Below are 17355 nucleotides of genomic sequence, written 5' to 3'. Positions count from 1 at the left end.
AACAAGTCATTAGTTTTAATTGTTATGTTCATAAAAACAATGTGGAAAACTGTAGTTAACAAAGAAAAGGATCTTTAAACTACAATGATAGTAGTCAAATAGATTTGCATCTGTTTGGTTTAAGATGCTTTGATAGATGAAGGACTTTAAAAAAAAAAAAAAAAAGTTGAAATAAAACCACAATATTTTTTCTCTATAATTCTCGTTTAAGGACAATATTAAAAAAAAACTGGAACTAATTCTCTTTCTGTATTTGCTTTTATAGGATAGACAAGATGTTTATTTCCATGAAAATACTACTACTTTTTAGCAAGAGCAATAAAATTAGGTCAGATGTCACAATGATGTACCAGATGTGATTGGCACTTTGATTCTGTGGTTTCACACTTGTGACTTTTTCCATAATTTATATGATGTGAAGAATGATCTCATGATTGGCTGAAACTATTTTGATCAGAGTTAGGGAATGACTGTTGCAAGCTGGAAATATTACTTCAATAGGGCCGTTACGTAATCACAGTTAATATTAGAAACTGGAAAAAGTATGCAGATGTACATTAGAGCATTTCAAAAGATTCTTTTGCTTACAATTATTCTATCATTTGGACTGTTATTCTCTGTAGTTATAGTAGGGACCACTAGTAGAACCAGTCATATCTCTCAAACAGGTAGGAACTTTTTAAGTGCGACCATTGTATATATAGACACATGTTGCTGATCAAAATGACTGAAGAATCAAGAAAATGAAAACACAGTCAATACAACAATGAAGTCGTCACTTGTTTTAAAATATGTCCCCTTTGTTTGAAAAATTATATTAATTATAGATCTAAACTACCATCTTCAAAATGTATCAGGGTAGTTTACTTTGCTCCCCTTTAAAAAGTTGAGTTCTGAAGAATCTGTCTTTTAGCAAAAATCTCTCATATATAAACATATCAAAATTGGCCATAAATAAATAAATAAGAAAAGTTACCGGATTTAGTCTGTCCTAGACCATAAACAAAACTGCTTATTCAATATTGTAATTTGGAAAGGCAATTCCATTTATTTACATTGGATTTTGTGATGCACTGCACAGTGCGTGTTCATGAGTACATGCTAATATCATACCTCTTCACTATATACACACTGTGTATATACACTCACTCACTCACTCTCACTCACTCACTCACTCACTCACTCACTCACTGTATGCCCTATTGAACTTAAGGGGTTAAGCTAGTAAAGTTACCTGTCTCAACACATGAAAAGGCAGAATTAGCCACAGTCCCCTAGCTACTAGTGTAGCTTTCAACACCTTTTCCTTGGTGGCTAGTATTGATAAGCTCTATAACTGTGAAAGGATGGGAAAATGCATTGAAGTTATCTAAGAAGTAAACTGTCAAGTTGACATGTTTTTCTAGCTATTGAAAACTTTTTCATATTGCAACTCATTCTGACAGTGAGACTGTAGAATTCCTCTGATTTAAGTACCATCTGGTTAGGCTCAAAGCTTTAAAGCTATTTTCTCAACATAAAATTTCAGAGTCCTAAACTTTTTTCTTCGCCAAACTATCCATTTTTAAGCCACAAATATTTTTCCAGTCCTTTCAGATTTTATCTAAAAGTATATTTTAACAGTATTTAAATAGTTCTTAAACAATAACAATTTATCTTGATAGATGACATGCTGTGTTTTTTCATTTTATTTTAATTAGCCATTATGGAACCAAATTCCCTTTTGTTTTATTCCTTTGAATACTGTTTAATTACAGTTATCATGCCAGATATCTTAAAGGTTATTGTACCAATACAGTTTCATTTAACATAAGCCATGTGGAATCAATAGTCCTGTTTCCTAAAGTGAATGCTTGGAAAATCTTACATTCATATGTTAAGAGTACACATCCTTTCCTCATTAGTTGGAAAGTACAGGGATTTTGGCACAGGTTCTGTGTGGAAGCATTGTGCAGCTTTTATATGGATTTTGTTTTTAGCCTTTGATGACACTGTTTAGAATAGGAAGTATCTAATAAGTAAAGCATTTTGTCTAATGTGCTGCCAGTGTGTTTAATATATGCCTGGAGGTCTGAAACATTATCTTCTCCACTACAGTAATATGCATTTAATTCTCTGAAAGCAGAAGGTCGAACTTTTAAAAGGGACTCAAAGTACATTTTCAACGAAATAATTTAAAACATATGGGACAGGGGACGAGAGTAATGTACAGTTGGTTTTTATGGTTTAATCATGATCATGTTAATGCACACCAGTAGCTAATTAAAGAAAACTTTTATTGTTCATCTTAAATGGGTTATGTAAAGAGTAAGAGAACTGATATAATACAGCCCAATGATAAATGTTACCATTATATTTGCTAACAGCAAGCTGATTTTGCTGTTTTTGACATCTTTAAAGTATTGGCCCATTTATTCCATAACAAATCAAAACATCTCTTTTCAGTTTTTCCATTGGGAGTCCTCCACCGCCGCCCATTTAAAGGAGTATTTAATTGATGCCCAGTTTTATTACCAGGCATACTTTAAAGTTAACGGCAAAACTTAACTGAGTAATTTGCCAAGAGTTCCATAAGAGATTGATATGCAAAGTTCCTGTGATATTCCTGCTACTTTTGTTTTGTACTCAAAAATTTTATAATAAAACTGAGGAACTGTGTTGCAAATTATTACTTGTTTGTTCCAATCTTTATAATAGGAACATAAGAAAATGTAAATATCAAAATTTCAGTATGGAGCTAGGTGGTGTGGCTGATAGGTAATTCAATACAGTACCTTTCACCTTTGGGTCACTAGTTCGTGTTCCTCATTGCTTGGTACGGATCAGAAGAAGTTACCATCTGACTGCTGTTCGGTGACATATGTGAATTGATTTGGTAGTCTCAGTAATGTTTCTATTAGTCAGATTCCACATCACAGGAAACTCCACAGTTGGGACTAATTAGCACCCATATTGGTAGTCTTAGCAAAAAGGCCATGGACCAACTGGGAGTAGAGGAAGAGCTACCCTCTTCCCCTCCTGCAGGTGTTTTATCCAGGTCAGTACATTTAACAAATTTTAAATTTACTTTTGAAAAATGAAAAGAAGAAGAAGAAGAAAAAAGTAGGTTTCTAAATCAAACGAAACCTATAAAAACCTAAGAAAATGTATTAATTTGCAGACTGGAAGTACTTGTAAAAAGTTTTTTCATTTGTAAAATAGATTATCCTTCACTAACTGAAATTGCATTTTCATTTCTTATGGCCAAATCCAGCTCACTCTAAACATAGGGAAACTGTCATGATTCTGCTGCAAGTAGCAGAAGAATGGCAGACTACAGTGGCTGCACAAGAGGAGTCTGCAGCCTCCATCCACTGTTACTTGATGCCTCTCTTCACAGGGCTAAGCAGGTGGCTATGGACCTGTTTGGAGCTGCTATGCTCCTATTTTGACCATTGCATCCATACAGTTGTTGGTGGCCCAAAGGCCCCTCCACTGTGCTATGGAGAGTGCCAACCATGAAGTGCCATTGCAGGATTTCTCCACAACTGCCTCTTCTGTCCATGCAGAGATGTTGCAGCAGTGTTGGTTCCAGGGTGTTAGAGAGAAAAGGTAGGAGAGGTAATATCTTTTATTGGACCAACTTCTGTTGGTGAGAGAGACAAGCACATCCACATCATGGAACTTCACCTGGCATTTCTGAAGCACCCATCATCACAGGATCTAGGATAGTTCAATATTATTGCCACTTTACAGATGAGGAGACTGAGGTAGAAAGATGAATATCAGATTGAGTCACTGGCTGAGGAGTTCCCTGCTCATAGTCCAATGATTCATTAAGGCTGCTTCTAGTAAGTTATTTTTGTAAAGACTACCTTAAAAGTGGAATCATATTTATGAGCCAATGATATTAGTTAGAAATCAGCCACAAGGATTTTTATTGGTGATTTGAATAATATGTACGAGTGAAGCTGAAAAGTTTGTAACCAGAGCTGACAAAAACTTTTTCAAAGAAAATCTCAGCTAGTTAATGGTTCTGTTTAGGATTTCCGTGGTAATACTTTTTTCTAGTATATTTACATTTTTAAGGAAATCTTTGCTTTTGTTCCCTTTGATTAAAAAAAAAGCACAATATAAAGGTTTCAGAGTAGCTCATGAAAGCTTATGCTCAAATAAATTTGTTAGTCTCTAAGGTGCCACAACTGCATGATATAAAGGAATTCCAATAAAACCCCTCAGCTTTTCTTAAAAATCCAAAACAAAACAAACCAATATTTTAGTATGTTATACAGTAGAAAGACTAAGGAGAGAGAAATCCAATACTTCAATGCCCTTCACTCCCATTATGTTGTATTGTGGATAATATTGTAAGTACATGTAATTTGCAATTATATTTTTTCTAATGGAAGATATTGTATATTTTGGATCAGGTTGTCTCTCTCCCTTCATGGGTACACAAGGTGTAAGGATAAGGTGTAACAAGGAGGCATCACCTTGCAACAGGTTCTAGGGCAGGGGCCAGAGACATTCCACTCACTGCACCCAGAGGTGCTTGTGACTAGTGTAGGCAGTGACTCTAGGCTCCTCAAAGAAGCAGGACAGGGTGAGCTCATGTCACTACTTCACTTCCAGCCAGTCAATGGAGTTGGCTCTGCATCATCATTATTATTGTTGTTGTTATGGAGTACACGCTACATCTTATAAAAGAGTATATCTGCAGCCATGGTTGGTCCCCCCACCCTTCTTGGAGGATTTAAACTTTGCCTCAGAAACAATGGCTCTTTGGGGCTTCTGCTCTGCAGTGCCCCCTGCTGAGGGCTGTGCCTTAAAGGCACAATCTAACTCTTGATTAGTAGTATTCACTGTGACAAGAGCTAAAATCTGTCTTTTTTAAGTGTTGCTCTAAGCAGTGATGTCTATCTAAACATTTCTATTTGATGAGATCCTGTGAAGTCATAGCCAAATGCATAAAACTGTAGTGAGTAAATATACTACTTATACCATTATAGTGGCAAACTTTATAAGTAGCTGCTATTTACCTGAGCAGTAAGCCATGTTGTTTTATATAATGCAGCTGGTACTTGCGTGACTAAGAAAAGTCTTTCCAGTCCTACAACACAATATTTATAAGTTACAATTTCCATTTAATCTTTTTTATGAATTTTAAATTAATTAGTACTTTTTTATTTTGTGTAAACATGCTAAAGCATTTTTAATGGTAATGGGTTGTGTTTTTTTTTTTTTTTAAGTTTTAACACACAAAACGTGGAAGAAATTCTGATGGTCAACCTTTTTCTAATTGTCAAATATAATATTGTTTCATGGAGGCACAATTTTGTTTTAACCCATGTATTTCTTTTAGATTCTTTAGAATATAAAGAATTAGTTGAAAAAATGTAGTTTGAGCCTAGAAATCGTTATTCAATTTTTTTCCCTTCACATATTCCTTTGGCACTTCATCAGATGTGAGTCATCATTTCTTCGGAACAGACACCTGCTGTGCTTTCATGAGTGATTACTTTGTTAAAAGTTAACTTGGCAGGTTTTTTATAATTCCGTTTTTTGAAATCATGTTTAAATAGCAATTGTTTGGTGCCACTGAAATGGAAATACTTGGGATATGGATATAATAATATAATATAATATTTTCCTTCACAGGTTTCCAGACAAGAACAGAAAAAAATGGATATATCTGATGGAGGAACAGTTGACACGTCTTCACGTTATAGTGGTGCACAAGACAGTGGCATTGGCAGTGACAGCATTAAAATCAGAATAGTTCAAATAGAACAACATAGTGGCACCAGCCAACACCGCATTGCACGTCCTTCCCGACAGTCTTCCATTGTGAAGAACCTGAACTTCATTCCCTTTGACATTTTTATTACAGCAAGCCGGGTCTCCTTGATGTCTTACTCATGTACTCCTTTACCTAAATCTAAATCATTGCAAGATCAGAAAGATGGTGAGAAAATAAGCAAAAGTTCGTTAAACCTTCCAGAAACAGATTCACATGGTAGCCAAGACACCAAAAAGCTCAGTCAGGCATGTATTTCATCAGTAACAGCAGATGATCTCTTGAACAGTAACAGTTCTTTGCCCATTGGGAGAAAAACAGGTCTACTGTCACTAGAAAGTCTTCATGCTTCTACAAGGTCATCTGCTCGACAAGCCCTTGGTATAACTATTGTTCGACAGCCTGGTCGCAGAGGAACTGGTGACCTCCGGTTAGACCCTTTTCTGCACCTTGTTGTATCCCAGCCTTCTGTACTCTTGAGCTGTCACCACAGAAAGCAGAGGGTGGAAATATCAGTGTTTGATGCTGTGCTTAAAGGAGTAACCTCAGACTACATGTGTACAGGTAAGACCATTTAAAGTCAAGAGGGTGTTAACAACTGCCATAACAATCAGGCTTCCTCAGAGTTTCAGGGATGATCAAACAGAAAGGCGCTGGTAGACTAGACAAGACATATTAATTAAAAAAAAAGAATGTAAACTTTACTTGTTCATACTTGAACCGAATTTAAGAATAGAAGATGATTGAAATGAATTAAGGTTTAAACTTCAATAACCCAGTTTTCTCAGCCCCAGAAAAATAATAGGGGCTGTCATAGTACTTTAATGTATCAGGAGTTTCTGAACCTATCTGATAAGCAATGAGTTGTAAGTCAAGTTTCTTTCATAAAGGGTATTTTTATGGCTGAAAATATTTTTATATTTTCCCATATTACTCCTCTGCTAAAATTAGAAGCAATACTTTCAGAACACATAGTATTTTGATCATAAACTGTACAAAAATTACAGTAGTCTTCTAAATGATGTCTTAATAGTGTCAAATAAAACAGAGAGCAAGATGTGTAAAATCATTAAATTGAGAAAACTTTTAGCAAACCTTTTATAAAGAACTATTTAAATTGCAAATCAGCAATTTCATGACATACCTATCTACTACATACCACTTCCCCAGTAGGGTCTTTAAACTCTGGATGGTGGTGGTGGGAAGGTTTGACTTCAACTCACTATAAGGAAGAGGAAAGAAGTAGCAACTGCCATGGGGGAGGGATGAAGAAGGAGCAGACCGTTCTTATAATTTCTTCTCCTCCTGAATCGATGATGGACCACTGTCAGACATAATCACCAAAAATGGAGTAGAAGTGACTAATCCAGTCATGGCATAGGGTGGGTACGATGCTTCCTCTTAAGTATTCAACTTCACACAGGTATTTGAAAAATTATTTCCCCTAAGCTAAATAGCAGAATTTCAGACAGAATTCACCAAATTCCTATTTGTATCAGAATTTTTTGTATAACTCTAATAAATGCTACTTAGGAAATAATATATTTAAGGCTCTCCCTCAACTAAGCAGTAAGGTATTATGAGAGTTTCCTTTCCCTAGATGAAGGCAGCCAATTGTTGGCTTTTCTGTAGATGTAATATTTGCTGTATTTCATGTGAAGTATTTATAACAATGAAAAGTCACTTTTTTGATTGAAAATTTATTTGTTTGCCTATGAACCATTAGGGAAGGGAGAGAAAATAAGAAAGAAAATATCATATAGCCACTATGTAAATCCATGGTATGCCCACACATTGAATACTGAATACAGTTCTGGTTGCCACATCCCCCAAAAAAGATATGTTAGAATTGGGAAAAAGTACAGAGAAGGGCAACAAAAATGATTGAGTATGGAACAGCTTCCATATGAGGAAAGATTAATAAGGCTGGAACTTTTCAGCTTGGAAAAGAGATGACTAAGAGGAGATATGACAAAGGTCTATAAAATCATGAATGATGTGGAGAAGGTGAATAAGGAAGTGTTATTCACCTCTTCACATAACACAAGAACCAGGGGTTACCCAATGAAGCTAATAGGCATCTGGTTTAAAACAAACATAAGGAAGTTCTTCTTTATGCACAGTCAAACTGTGGAGCTCATTGTCAGGGATGTTGTGAAGGCTAAAAATATAACTGAGTTAAAAAAAATTAGATAAGTTCATGGAGGATAGGGCTATCAATGGCTATTAGTAAAGATGGTCAGGGATGCAACCCCATGCTCTGGATATCTCTAAACCTCTAACTGCCAAATGCTGGAACTGGACCACTTGATAATTTGCTTGTTCTGTTCATTCCCTCTGAAGCATCTGGTACCAGCCACTGACAGAAGACAGGATATTGGGATAAATGGACCATTGGTCTGACCCACTATGGTCAATCTTACATTTTTACTGTGAATGGCATTATAATTCTGCCCTCTACCAACCGCCAGTGGGGCAAGAATGCCAAGAGACATTCCATTAGCCCACTAGGATATTAGGGACCAAAATGTGGGCAAATCAGGACCCATATAGGTGAAGACTACCCAAGACTACCCAAAGAAATTGTTTCCAGACCTCGACCTTGGGGAGATTATTGATCCGATGAGGGCTCTGGGTGACATCACTATTTTTTCTCTCACCAAATTTCATACAACACATTTCATTTTCAAATAGTTTCATAAAGAAAAAATACATTTTACTCAGCTGTAATGAATAGTTACTGTGCAAAATAACACCTAACTAGCATTTAAATGGTTGTCTGTGGAAGAGATTAACTCAAGGAAGAAACAGTAAAGAAAAGAAAGGAAGATTGGATGGCTAAGAGAATATGGTAGAGTGAGAACATAAAGAGGTAGAAGGTTCCCTGGCTCTGTATCTCCAACCTTTTTTTCTCTTCTCTTTTTTGTTTTTCTAATTTCAATTACCATTTTCCTCTCCTCTCCTCTTCCCATCTGTTGCTATCCTTATCTCTTTGCAAGAAACACTTGATTCCTCAGAACTTTTGCTGGGAGAGTGATGACGATCTCCCTGTATATTTATTGTATACTACTTGATATACTACTTATAATGCCCAAGTTGGTCCCAGCCATGCCTGGTTGCTGGAACCATTTACAGGATAAGAACATAAGAATGGCCATACTGGGTCAGACTAATGGACCATCTAGCCCAGTATTCTGTCTATTAGCAGTGGCTGGTGCCAGATGCTTCACATGGAATGAACAGAACAGGGCAATTATTGAGTGATAAATCTCCTGTTGTCCAGTTTCAACTTCTGGCAGTCAGTGGTTTAGAGATATCCAGAGCAGGGGGTTGCACCCCTGATCATCTGGGCTAACAGCCATTGATGGACCTATCCTCCATGAATTTATCTAATTTTTTTTAAACCCAGTTATATTTTTGGCCTTCAAAACATCCCCAGGGAATAAGTTCCACTGTGCATTGTGTGAAGAAGTACTTTCTTACGTTTGTTTTAAACTTGCTGCCTATTCATTTCATTGGGTGACCCCTGGTTCTTGTGTTATGTGAAGGGGTAAATAACACGTTTTTATTCACTTTCTCTACACCATTCATGATTTTATAGACCTCTATCATATCCCCCCCCCCCGAGTCATCTCTTTTCTAAGCTGAACAGTCCTAGTCTTTTTGATCTCTCCTCATATGAAAACTGTTCCATATCCCTAATCATTTGTGTTGTCCTTCTCTGTACTTTTTCCAATTCTAATATATCTTTTTTGAGATGCAGCGACCAGAACTGCACATAGTATTCAATGTGCAGGCATACCGTGGATTTATATAGCTGCATTGTGATATTTTCTGTCCCCTTCCTAGTGGTTCCTAACATTCTTTTTTGACTGCTGCTGCACATTGAGCAGATGTTTTCAGAGAACTATCCAGGATTACTCCGAGATCTTTCTTGAGTGATAACAGTTAATTTAGAACCCATCATTTTGTATGTGTGGCTGGAATTATGTTTTCCAAGGTGCCTTACTTTGTATTTATTCAACATTGAATTTCATCTGCCATTTTGTCTCCAATTGACCCTGTTTTGTGAGATCACTTTGGGCTTGTCTACACTGGCAATTAACAGCGCTGCAACTTTCTCGCTCAAGAGTGTGAAAAAACAGGGGTGTGAAAGCTGGTAGCTACCCCCTCATTGAGGTGGTTTTTTGAGAGTGCTGGGAGAGCGCAGGGTATTTTTAGAGCTGCACTGCGACCACACAAGGCACGTTAAAGCACTGCCAGTGTAGACTAGCCCTTTGTAATGCTTCACAATCACCTTTGGACTTAACTATCTTTCGTAATCTTGTATCATTGGCAAATGTTGCCATGTCTCTGTTTCCCCCTTTTTCCAGATCATTTATGAATATGTTGAACAGCACTGGTCCCAGTACAGATCCTTGGGAGACCCTGCCACTGTGAAAACAGACCATTTATTCCTACCCTTTGTTTTCTATCTGTTAAACCAGATACTGATCCATCAGAGGACCTTCCCTCTTATCCCATGACTATTTGGTTTGCTTAAGAGCCTTTGGTGAGGGACCTTGTCAAGGGGATTCTGAAAGACCAAGTACACTATGTTAACTGGATCACCCTTGTCTAAGGCTTGTTGACCTGCTCAAAGAATTCTATTAGATCACTGAGTCATGATTTCCCTTTACAAAAGCCATGTTAACTCTTCCCCAACATATTTTGTTCATCTATGTGTTTGATAATTCTGTTCTTTACTGTAGTTTCAACCAATTTGTCTGGTATTGAAATTAATCTTACCGGCCTATAGTGCCAGGATTGCCTCTGGAACTCTTTTTAAAATTGGCAATCACATTAGCTGTCCACCAGTCATGTACCACAGAGGCAGATTTAAGCGATAGGTTACGTATCACAGTTAGTAGTTCTTCAGTTTCATATTTGAGTTCCTTCAGAACTCTTCAGTGAATACCATCTGGTACTGCTGACTTATTACTGTTTAATTTATCCATTTGTTCTACATCCACTTCTGTTGACACCTTGCTGCCCCCCCCTCGTGTGGGATGAAAGGGGGCTATAAAAGGAGAGTGAAGTTAGCTTCCCAATGTTCCAGGTGTAGGAACCCTAAGCCTTCCTTCCTCAGCTCTCTTAAAGGGGGCTAAAAAAAGAGGAGAGTTGGCTCCAAACTGTACCAGATGCTTAGTAGCCCCAAACCCTCCTTCCTCATCTTCCTTAAGGGATACTTTCCTTCAAATCCTTTTCCAGTCCATTTTATATGCTATCCATATCCTTTCCATAATGAACACCTGCACTGGACATCTGCCACAAATTTTAGACACTAAGTTGTTGTATTATAATCTAACTCCCCAACTTCATTCCTCTGGGTCTAGACCTTCTTTGGGGAGGGCAAATAAACTATCCCATCTTGCCCAAACTGGCAGTGAGGGAAAAATTCCTTCCCAGACCCCATTGAAAAGGGTGACTGGCGTAATGCCTGCAGCAGGTCATGAGGAAACCCAGTCCTTTTGCAGATTTCAGGGTGGTGCTGCCTGCCCAATCCCAGTAAAAGAGGTTTTATCCAGAGCTGCATAGAGTATAAATACCCCCAAGTTCTTCCAGTCAGCAGGAAGGTCTGGACTCAGCTGCTTCGTGCCCTTCCTGTCCATTCCTGTAAATTTCCCTCCCCACCCCCTCGATCCCTGTTGTAAGGGGGCCCTTAAAGGGGCAACATCCATTTTCTTCTGGGCAGACAAGACCCCTCCCTCCCAATGTGTGGTGAGCACATTGTAGTAGTTACTGCAAACATAGAGCAATCAATAAACAGTAATTTTGCTGTCTTATTTGGCTTTTTTTAAAGTCTGCATTTTAAAAACCATAATAATTAAAAAATTATTTTAGAATTTTTGGTGACTTCTGCCACTAAATGATAGTTCATCAATATAGTTTCAAAACCAAATACCATCTATAGAGATGTGGTTGACCAGAGGAAAGCAATGAAGAGAACTGTAATAACTTCCTGCCTGTGTCAGATTAATGGCTGAACTGTTTGAGGAAAGATAGGCCAAATGAGATGAAGTGATCAAATTCAAGCCCTTTATGAACTGATATTATTCTTCATCTCTTCATATCAAATTATATCAATGCATTATTTAGATCTAAAACAGACCCTCAGATACTCATGTACCACTAACGTTGACTTAATGAGAACTGTGCATTTTTGATCAGGACATTCAGGTGAATGAAGATAGACCTAGATGGAATTAAGAGGAAGGCCACAACTTTATTAATTACCACTATGGAAGGATGTTATATGCCCACCTGCCCTGTCTCTCATATACCAGGCACTTTGGTGGGTCGAGTTTGGGAATACAGGGCTCCCACCTTATAACCAATAACTCAGGGTAGACCCTCTCCAGCCTACTCCTAGAACATAGCTCAGTTCTGAATTCTCTCTCCCTCCATCCACAAGTGGGGGGGTAGAGATTACCAAGTGGGGACCTCGGTCTGCAAAGACTTGAGATCTACCCTTTTGGCCTTTATCTGTATAGGACACTGGCCACCTGTTGTGATTCCTAACATTACAAATTCCTATCACCAGCAGGAGAGTGAATTTGTGTGGCGGGGTGGAGGGTGAGAAAACCTGGATTTGTGCTGGAAATGGCCCACCTGATGATCACTTTAGATAAGCTATTACCAGCAGGACAGTGGGGTGGGAGGAGGTATTGTTTCATATTCTCTGTGTATATATAAAGCCTGCTGCAGTTTCCACGATATGCATCTGAGGAAGTGAGCTGTAGCTCACGAAAGCTTATGCTCAAATAAATTGGTTAGTCTCTAAGGTGCCACAAGTACTCCTTTTCTTTTTGCGAATACAGACTAACACGGCTGCTACTCTGAAACCTGTCAAAATTCCTAATACTAATTTCTAAGTCCTACTAGCTTTAACAAAACTGTTTCTCCATGATGCTGTGAAGAAGGTGAAAAAATCTACCTAGTCTCTGCCAGTTTGGCCCAATGGCAAAAATTCCTACTGATCCCCAAACACGTGATGGATTAGATCGTCGGCATCCTAAAAACACTGTCCCTATACTATGAATACAGGGAGGGAAGCTAAAGGGAACAAGAGCCCCCCGCCCCTCCCCCACACCCTGGGAAGAGGTTTAAGCTTATGAAGTATTGGGGAGCCAATGGGGCCACGAGTTCCCAGCTTCCTCCTTGCAGGAGAATGGGAGGCAGGGAGCCCTTGGAGGAGGAGGAACCCAGAGGTACATTCCCAGGAATGCACTCTCCCACTTCTTTCTGAGCTGTCTTTTCCACTGCTGGTGCCATCAATCTTCTTACCCAGTAGGGAGAGGGGGAGATTGTGTCAGGGCAGAACATAGGACCTGATTCTCCTCCACTAAAGTCAATATTAAAAATTTCATTAACTTTAATGAAGAAGAATCAGGTGCTTCGTAGAGCTGGGAAAAATATTTCAGACAATATCTTTTTTTCACCTAAAATGCAGATTCAGGTTGATCAAAACAAATTTATGCTGATTTTGGCTAATCATTTTGGTGGAAGAAAAAGAAAATTTCTGAAACATCGAAGTGAGCTGTTTCAACATTCAGAGTAACAGCCGTGTTAGTCTGTATTCGCAAAAAGAAAAGGAGTACTTGTGGCACCTTAGAGACTAACCAATTTATTTGAGCATGAGCTTTCGTGAGCTACAGCTCACTTCATCGGATGCTGTAGCTCACGAAAGCTCATGCTCAGATAAATTGGTTAGTCTCTAAGGTGCCACAAGTACTCCTTTTCTTGTTTCAACATTGTCAGGCTAGATTCACAAGGAGATTGTGTATGTCTATAGTGCAGTTAAAAAACCACGGCTGGCGCAGGCCAGCTGACTCAGCATTGCAGGGATGGGGCTAAGGGGCTGTTTAATTACACTGTAAATGTATGGGCTTGGGTTGGAGCCCAGGCTCCAGGAGCCCATGAGGTTGGAGGGTCCCAGACCGAATGTCTACACTGCAATTAAACAGCCCCTTAGCCCAAGCCCCGTGAGCCTGAGTCAGCTGGCACACGCCAGCCGCAGGTGTCTAATTGCAGTGTAGACATACCATTAGGCACCGTTCACAAAACTCTGACAGTGTGCGCGCACTTACACGCACGTACACACACATCTAACAGCCTAGTGGTTAGATCACTGGGAGATAGAGGTTTTATTCCCTGCTCTGGAGCAAGGACTTGCACACAGGTCTCCTGCCTCCCAGGTAATTGGCCTGATCATGAGGCTGTAGGTGTTCTGGGGTGGGTCTTTCTCAATCTCTGCTGTTTGAGTGGTTCCACTTTGTATAAATAATTAAGTGTTGCTTGGAGCAGGGACTGGAACTCTGGTATCCCCCTTCTCAAGGGAGTGCCATAACCACCAGCAAGTCATTCTCTGTCTCTGGCCCTGTCATGAATATAAAGGGAAGGGTAAACCCCTTTGAAATCCCCCTGGCCAGGGGAAAGCTCCTCTCACTTGTAAAGGGTTAAGAAGCTAAAGGTAACCTCGTTGGCACCTGACCAAAATGACCAATGAGGAGACAAGATACTTTCAAAAGCTGGGAGGAGGGAGAGAAACAAAGGGTCTCAGTCTGTCTATATGCTGTTTCTGCCGGGGATAGACCAGGAATGGAGTCTTAGAACTTTTAGTAAGTAATCTAGCTAGGTATGTGTTAGATTATGATTTCTTTAAATGGCTGAGAAAAGAATTATGCTGAATAGAATAACTATTTCTGTCTGTGTATCTTTTTTGTAACTTAAGTTTTTGCCTAGAGGGATTCTCTGTGTTTTGAATCTAATTACCCTATAAGGTATCTACCATCCTGATTTTACAGAGGTGATTTCTTTACTTCTATTTACTTCTATTTCTATTAAAAGTCTTCTTGTAAGAAAACTGAATGCTTTTTCATTGTTCTCAGATCCAAGGGTTTGGGTCTGTGGTCACCTATGCAAATTGGTGAGGCTTTTTATCCAACATTTCCCAGGAAAGGGGGGGGTGCAAGTGTTGGGAGGTTTGTTCATTGTTCTTAAGATCCAAGGGTCTGGGTCTGTAGTCACCTAGGCAAATTGGTGAGGCTTTTTACCAAACCTTGTCCAGGAAGTGGGGTGCAAGGTTTTGGGAAGTATTTTGGGGGGAAAGACGTTTCCAAACAGCTCTTCCCCAGTAACCAGTATTTGTTTGGTGGTGGTAGCGGCCAATCCAAGGACAAAGGGTGGAATATTTTGTACCTTGGGGAAGTTTTGACCTAAGCTGGTAAAGATAAACTTAGGAGGTTTTTCATGCAGGTCCCCACATCTGTACCCTAGCGTTCAGAGTGGGAAGGGAACCTTGACAGGCCCAAATAATATTTAATTATTTACAATTACAAAGTGGAACAATTTGAAGAGGAGTAATTGAGAAAAACACACTCCAGAATAGTCAATAATTTTGTGATTTGGGCACTCACCTGGATGTAGAAGACCTATGTTCAAGTTCTTGTTCCAGACAGGGATTCAAACCAGTCTCTCCCATGTCCTTAGTGAATGCCCTATCCACTGGACTATTAGGTGTAAGGGAGCAGTATCAGCACCACTTCTTGCTCCTTTTCTTGAGTTTTGTGACTCTAATCCTTCATTTCCAAGTTTCCTTTGCTTTTATTTAAAAACAAATAAAAAGTTTAAAAATGTCTGAAATTGGAAGAAAACATTTCAATCAACCCAAAATGAATTTTTTCTGACTTTTCAATTTGCCAAAAATTCCAATATGTTTCAGTTGCAAGTCGACCCAGAAAGAAAAGTTTTTTCCATTTTTTAGAACTACGAGCTAACTGAAAAATCAGTTATTCAAACAGCTCTAGTCCTTAGTGTCTAAAAGTAAAGGGTGGGATTTCCAAAGGAGTATAAAAGAGTTAGGCACCCAACTCCCAGTGCCTAATGGCCATAAATTCTCTTGAAAATCCCATCATAAAAGCATAAAAAGATACCAAAATAAAACCAGTATATGGCTTAAATAAAATAGGTGATAGTGCTGTGATATAAAGTTTGTAGTGCCTCTTCTTTGGGAAGACCTACCATATTTATAACTCATGGTTCCATCACTCATGATTAACACCATCATCCCAATGTGGTAACATGGTGGTTTTTCAAATTATTTTTATTTCTGGGATCTACCACACGTTTTTTGAGGGCAATTTGCCATGAACTACATTATTTACTGCCATAAAATATAGCATCGGGAGCTTTGCACCACATTTGTTAAACTACTGCAGTCAGTTGGTATGATTGATATTCAGGCGAATTTCTTTGACATATTCTGACCACCTGCTAACAGTTTTGACTGAAAGACATGCATGTATCTTCAAAATAAAAGAACAATATAAAGTTTATTGAAGGAAGCCAATTAGCTTCTGTTTTCTCTGTACAGCCATTTACTGTATTCCTTCCTATATCAGGGATTGTTGGAAAAGTGTTTAAATTACATCTTACAAATGAGTGCTGTTTTCATTAAATCTTTCTAGTAGAGGTACAGTTTATATTTGTGTGTGTGTGTGTATAATATATATACAGAAAGAAAGAGACATGCGTGATGGTGTGCTATAAATTTTTTCTTGGCATTCATTTGCAATGTCCCCATTACTCACAACTGGCAGAACTATGAGTGAGTTATGCAGGCACCCCAAATAAATGCCAGTAAAAACATTATGCACCCCCAAACCCATTGTGCATTTCATATATACCATCTATGTTACAGAAAACTATTTTAGGAATGTTTTGAAAGATTGGATTGAGTATATTTTTGTATCCCTGTACAGGCAGGCCCCATAGTTACTATTAATCCAGCTGTACTGGGCTCAGGGTTTGTAAAAACCTATAAAATAATTTATAGGCCTTCTACAGGAAAAAAAAAAAGAATACAGTTAAAGTCCATCATTTCAGAATCTTGTAGGAGAGTAAGCAAGAGTAGGATTCTATTATGAAACTAGAAATCTCTCATTTCTCATGCAGTATAGCTCCTGAGACATGTTCATGTGTAGAAAAGCTCCAAACCTGAATTTTGTCCATCCTCACGTGAGTGTAATTTTGTGGGATATCTGCATTTGTAAAACAACACAGAAATGTTTCTTGTGCAGATTGATTTAGATAACAATGATGACTCAGGGGTTCAGAATGTTGTAAATCCCCAGGGAAATAAATTAAGACTAATAGTTGCCAGACAACAGTGAGGTGATTATACATGCATGATAAATTAATTTATAATATGGTTCCACAATACATCACATGGATATTACCTGTGGTGTATGTGGTATGGTATAAACACACAGTCAAGTCATACTCATTGAATAATTTATTTGATTAATTTTGTGGTGCTGTTCCAATAATGTATTTAACACATCTATTTTTCATTAGTCATACTGTTTATGGAATGGTATGAATAATTAGTGAATATTCTCAACTTTAAAAACTATAAGAACATAAGAATGGCCATACTGGATCAGACCAAAGATCCATCTAGCCCAGTATTCTGTCTTCTGAGAGTGGCCAATGCCAGGTGTCTCAGAGGGAATGAACAGAACAATTAATCATCAAGT

General features: G+C 38.4%; 1 protein-coding gene across 7 annotated transcripts in view; it reads left to right on the top strand.

The window, feature by feature from the left end:
- VPS13B (vacuolar protein sorting 13 homolog B) overlaps window positions 1-17355 on the top strand; it is a 921287-nt gene that overhangs the window by 724440 nt on the left and 179492 nt on the right. For 6 of the 7 annotated variants that reach the window (XM_073330465.1, XM_073330462.1, XM_073330464.1 and 3 more), the window contains exon 34: window positions 5638-6340. In XM_073330465.1, coding sequence (XP_073186566.1) covers window positions 5638-6340 — 703 coding nt within the window. Of the gene's footprint in view, window positions 1-5637; window positions 6341-6946; window positions 7159-17355 lie in introns of all 7 variants that reach the window. The other variant, XM_073330468.1, reaches the window with a different exon arrangement.

The sequence above is a fragment of the Lepidochelys kempii genome, chromosome 2 (genome assembly GCF_965140265.1).
Source record: "Lepidochelys kempii isolate rLepKem1 chromosome 2, rLepKem1.hap2, whole genome shotgun sequence".
Classification (NCBI taxonomy): Eukaryota; Metazoa; Chordata; order Testudines; family Cheloniidae; genus Lepidochelys; species Lepidochelys kempii.
Note: the sequence above shows the minus strand (reverse complement) of the source record. Positions and strands in the feature narration are given on the sequence as shown.